Source organism: Vicia villosa, unplaced genomic scaffold (assembly GCF_029867415.1).
Source record: "Vicia villosa cultivar HV-30 ecotype Madison, WI unplaced genomic scaffold, Vvil1.0 ctg.003106F_1_1, whole genome shotgun sequence".
Lineage (NCBI taxonomy): Eukaryota > Viridiplantae > Streptophyta > Magnoliopsida > Fabales > Fabaceae > Vicia > Vicia villosa.
In genome coordinates, this window is record NW_026706114.1 from 137,484 (window position 1) to 143,085 (window position 5,602).

Here is a 5,602-nt window from a genome sequence, read left to right on the forward strand (position 1 = left end):
ATGGCCTTAATAGCTCATACATCTCTTAGGGTATCAGCCAAAGAAGATTGGTATTTTGACAGTGGATGCTCCAGACACATGACTGGAATCAAGAATCTATTAGTAGATATCAAAAACCATTCTACTAGCTATGTAACCTTTGGTGATGGAGCTAAAGGAGAAATCAAAGGGGTTGGAAAACTAGACTGCTCAGGAGTTCCAAATCTGGAAGGTGTCTTGTTGGTCAAAGGCTTGACTGCTAATCTCATAAGTATTAGTCAACTTTGTGACCAAGGATACCAAGTTAACTTCACTAAAACTGAGTGTGTGGTCACTGATAAAGGAAAGAATGTAGTAATGAGGGGAGTCAGATCCAAAGATAACTGTTACTTGTGGGTCTCTCATGAATCTAACTACTCAACTGTATGTTCTAAAGAAGAAGAAGCAAAGTTGTGGCATCAAAAACTTGGTCACCGTCATCTAAGAGGTATGAAAAAGATTATTTCAATGGAAGCTGTGAGAGGAATTCCCAAGTTACAAATTGATGAAGGAAGAATTTGTGGTGAATGTCAGGTAGGAAAACAAACCAGGATGTCACATCCAAAGGTTAGACATCTGACTACTTCCAGGGTTCTAGAACTGCTTCACATGGACCTGATGGGACCTATGCAAATGGAAAGTCTTGGAGGAAAGAAATATGCTTATGTGGTTGTGGACGATTACTCCAGATACACTTGGATAAACTTCATTAGAGAAAAGTCAGATGTGTTTGATGTTTTCAAAGACCTGTGTCAAAGAATTCAAAGGGAAAAGGAAAATGATGTTGTAAGAATCAGAAGTGATCATGGAAAGGAATTTGAGAATCAAAAATTTGCTGATTTTTGCTCCTCTGAAGGTATACACCATGAGTTTTCATCTCCTATTACTCCACAGCAAAATGGGGTTGTTGAAAGGAAAAACAGAACCATTCAAGAATCAGCCAGAGCTATGATTCATGCTAAGAAACTCCCTATTTATTTTTGGGCTGAAGCCATGAATACTGCCTGTTATGTTCATAATAGAGTTACCTTAAGGAAAGGAACCTCTACCACTCTGTATGAGATCTGGAAGGGAAGAAAACCCACTGTCAAATACTTCCATGTGTTTGGTAGTAAGTGTTACATTCTTGCTGATAGAGATCACAAAAGGAAGATGGATTCCAAGAGTGATGAAGGGATTTTTCTTGGATACTCTACAAACAGCAGAGCCTATAGAGTTTTCAACTCAAGAACGGGGATAATCATGGAATCCATAAATGTGGTGGTTGATGATGAACACAAACAAGCAGATGTCACATATGATGTTGGAACATTCTGGGAACACGCAGCTGAAGAATCTAAGAAAGAAGATGATTGCAGCCCCACTATTGCAAAAGCTGAAGCTGAACCCTCTAACAAAGGACCATCTATAAGAGTTCAAAAAGATCATCCTAGTGAACTTATTATAGGAGATCCCAACAGTGGAGTTGTTACAAGGTCAAGAGAACAGGTCTCAAACTCTTGTTTTGTATCAAAAATTGAACCCAAGAATGTTAAGGAAGCTTTGACAGATGAGTTTTGGATTAATGCTATGCAAGAAGAATTAGGCCAGTTTGAAAGGAATGAAGTATGGGAGCTGGTTCCAAGACCTAAAGATACAAATGTCATTGGAACTAAATGGGCTTACAAGAATAAGTCAGATGAACTGGGAACTATAATCAGAAACAAAGCAAGGCTAGTTGCTCAAGGATACACTCAAGTTGAAGGAATTGACTTTGATGAAACTTTTGCTCCTGTTGCTAGACTTGAGTCAATTAGATTGTTGTTAGAAGTTGCTTGGATTCTGAAATTCAAACTATACCAGATGGATGTGAAGAGTGCTTTCTCAAATGGTTACTTGAGTGAGGAAGTCTATGTGGAACAACCTAAAGACTTTGCTGATCCAAACCATCGTGATCATGTGTACAAACTAAGAAAAGCTCTTTATGGGCTGAAACAAGCCCCTAGAGCTTGGTATGAGAGACTAACTGAGTTTCTTACTAGTAATGGTTACAGGAAAGGAGGGATAGATAAAACTCTCTTTGTTAAAGATGAAGGAGGAAAGATCCTGATTGCTCAAATCTATGTGGATGATATTGTGTTTGGTGGGATGTCAGACACGATGATTAAACATTTTGTTGACCAGATGCAATCAGAATTTGAAATGAGTCTAGTTGGAGAATTAACTTACTTTCTTGGTCTGCAAGTTAAACAGATGGAAGACTCAATTTTTCTCTCTCAGAGCAAGTATGCCAAAAACATTGTCAAAAAATTTGGGATGGAGAATGCTAGTCACAAAAGAACACCTGCACCTACTCATTTAAAATTGTCCAAAGATGAAAAGGGCACAAATGTTGATCAAAGCTTGTATAGAAGCATGATAGGAAGCCTGCTGTATCTCACAGCTAGTAGGCCTGATATTGCTTTTGCTGTCGAGGTGTGTGCCAGATATCAAGCAGAACCCAAGATCAGTCACATAAATCAAGTCAAGAGGATTCTGAAATATGTGAATGGTACTTGCGAGTATGGCATGCTCTACTCTCATGGGTGTGAACCAATTCTCACTGGATATTGTGATGCAGACTGGGCTGGAAGTGCTGATGACAGAAAAAGTACTTCAGGAGGATGTTTCTTCTTGGGAAATAACCTCATCTCATGGTTCAGTAAGAAATATAATTGTGTATCCCTATCTACTGCAGAGGCAGAATACATTGCAGCAGGAAGTAGCTGTTCTCAGCTCGTTTGGATGAAACAAATGCTAACAGAATATAATGTCACACAAGATGTCATGGCATTATATTGTGACAACCTAAGTGCCATTAACATCTCAAAGAATCCTATCCAGCATAGCAAGACCAAGCACATTGATATTAGGCATCACTTTATAAGAGATCTTGTTGAAGATAAAGTAATTGCCTTGGAACATGTTGCTACTAATCTCCAACTGGCTGATATTTTCACAAAATCTTTGGATGCTAATCAATTTGAAAATTTGAGAAGTAAGCTAGGCATTTGTCTTTGTGAAGAATTATAGCAATTAACTGGGTGTGGGGCCAACAGTATCCTTCTCTCCAAATATTTGTTATCATTACATATTAAAGTGTATTTTCCCCCTCTTTTACACTTTCTCCAAACGGTTCCCATTCCCACAAAACCTATTTTCGGCATTCACGCTACCTCTCTGATTCACTGCATTCACAAACCTCTCTCCATCATTCCATTCACTCTCAACATGTCTCAGACCTCTCCCTCAAAGAACACTACTCCTCGCTCTGAAACTGCATCCGATTCTTGGGCACCAAATATGGTAGGTGATCAGGATGTTGTACTGGATGTTGTGCCATTGAACTCGGTCCCAGCCATTGATCCTGTTGGTAATATACCAAGAAAGATGCATGCAAGAAAATCAACTGGTGGGTCTATTCCAGAAACGTTCTCTGCTAGGGATAAAGAAGGGACTGCTTATGTCCACAATGCAATCGCAGGCCTTGTCACAAGAATCTTGAATGAAGGTCACAAGGTAGAAGGAATATCTGTCCCTTTAGCCCAAGCTCCTGCTCCTGAGAACAGCAAAGATAATCAGGTTGATGCTAGCAAGGATCATGTTGATGTTGAGACATCTGAAACCAACAATGTTGAAGGCTCTGATGCTAAAGATGTTGAAGCATCTGAAGATAAAGATGCGGAGATTCTTGAAACAGAGAAAGCTGAAGAGGTCACTGCTACTTCTCCTAAAGAGAAGGCTACTCGCCCTACTGACAATACAAATGATGTGGTGGATCTGGATAATCTTGATGATCCTATAGACATTGCTGATGATGACCTCATCTCCAGCATTTCCAACAGAGTCAAGGCTCGAAGGGGAAAGCAGGTTGATGATCAACATCCTCCCAAGACAAAGGTTGCTCCTCTAAAGAATGCCACCAAAGAAAAGATCAAGAAGGTCTCTGCTGAGTCTTCAAGAACTGGGAGCAAGGTTGCTGTGAAGAAGAGAAAAGAAAGAAGTGTTTCTGACTCCAAAGACAATGTCCTAAGTGATGTCCCTGACATCCCTTCAAAGAAGAAGATTGCTGTCACAAAATCCTCCACAAAGGTCCGTGATGTTCCCTTGGACAACATTTATCTGCACTATGCTTCAAATGCTATCCAGTGGAAGTTTGTTTATCAAAGAAGGTTGGCTCTAGAAAGAGAACTTGCAAATGATGCTCTGGAATGTCAAGAGGTCATGAAGCTCATCAAATCTGCAGGTTTGCTTAAAACTGTTACTCATTTTTCTAAATGCTATGAAATGCTCGTGAAGGAATTTATAGTGAATTTGTCTCAAGATTGTGCTGATGGAAGAACTGAGGATTTTCATAAGGTGTATGTTAAAAGAAAATGTATAGATTTTTCCCCTACTATTATCAACCTCTATCTAGGTAGAGACGCTGAGGCTCAACCTGAGCTTGAAGTAACTGACAATGAAGTATGCAAAGTTATCACTGGTGGTAAGGTTAAGAAATGGCCCATAAAGAGTAAATTGTCTGCTAGTCTTTTGAATGTCAGGTATGCCTTGCTGCACAAAATTGGTGCTGCAAACTGGGTGCCTACCAATCACACTTCTACCATTGCTGTTGGCCTAGGTAGATTCATATATGCTGTGGGAACCAAGACAAAATTTGACTATGGGACCTACATATTTGATCAAACTATGAGGCATGTTGGTACCTCTACTACCAAGCTACCCATTGCTTTTCCATCCCTGATATGTGGGATAATCCTCAAGCAACACCCTGGAATTCTGAAAGCTAAAGATTCTGTATGTAAGAGGGAGAGTGCTTTGTCTTTTCACTATAAGCTGCTCCAAAGGTCAGATGACATAACATCTGCTGGGACATCACAACCCAGCAAGTCTGTGAACAAAACCTTTCTCATTGCTGAGCTGAAAGAGACTTGTAAGGAGTTGGACAACAGGAAGATGAAGCTTGAAAAGCTCATTCAAAGTCTTGAGCAGTCTACAGATGATGATCATGCTGGTGGAAGCGATGGTGACAATATGGATGAAGACAAGGGTGCTGATAGTGGTGATGAGGAAGAGGCCGAGGATGGTGAGAGTACTGAAGATACTGGGAGTAGTGATGCTGATGAAGAGACTAGTGGCTCTAGTGATGAAGAGACTGATGGTTCTGACAATTAGCTCTTTTTCCGGTGTTTCTTTCATGCTGATCTTTTGTTTGTGTTTGGCTCCTTTTGTGGCTAAAAATGGGGAGTGATGGATATTTTTGTTGACTGGTTTTTTTTTGTTGGATATTGGTTGTTGGATATTTTGGTTTTTTTTTGTTGTTTTCTGATATTTTGGATGTTTTCTGGTACTCCTTGACAATGATAAGTGGTATTCTGTAACAGATGATTAAATAGATGTTTTCTGGATTTCTGGTGATTAATCAAGCTGGCTGTTGTTTGCTTTCTAGATTTCTGGTGATTAATCAAGCTGGCTGTTGTTTGCCTACAGAATTTATTTTTCTGTATTGTTTGCCTACAGAATTTATTTTTCTGTATTCTTGGTATTGTTTAGCCAAAAATTTGCC

General features: G+C 39.6%; 1 protein-coding gene across 1 annotated transcript; it reads left to right on the forward strand.

The window, feature by feature from the left end:
* Positions 1 to 1,260: 1,260 nt before the first annotated feature.
* Positions 1,261 to 5,211, forward strand: LOC131640409 (uncharacterized). The gene is made up of 3 exons (XM_058910804.1): positions 1,261 to 1,506; positions 2,278 to 2,472; positions 3,277 to 5,211. Exons 1-3 carry the CDS (start codon positions 1,261 to 1,263, stop codon positions 5,209 to 5,211), a joined length of 2,376 nt encoding a protein of 791 aa, XP_058766787.1.
* The last annotated feature ends 391 nt before the right edge of the window (positions 5,212 to 5,602 follow it).

Coding starts and splice junctions, on each gene's coding strand:
- LOC131640409 (XM_058910804.1), top strand. CDS start 1,261: ATGGAATCCATAAATGTGGTGGTTGATGATGAACACAAACAAGCAGAT. Junction 1,507..2,277: donor TTACAAGGTCAAGAGAACAG/GTCTCAAACTCT, acceptor TTTCTCTCTCAG/AGCAAGTATGCCAAAAACAT. Junction 2,473..3,276: donor ATATTGCTTTTGCTGTCGAG/GTGTGTGCCAGA, acceptor AACATGTCTCAG/ACCTCTCCCTCAAAGAACAC.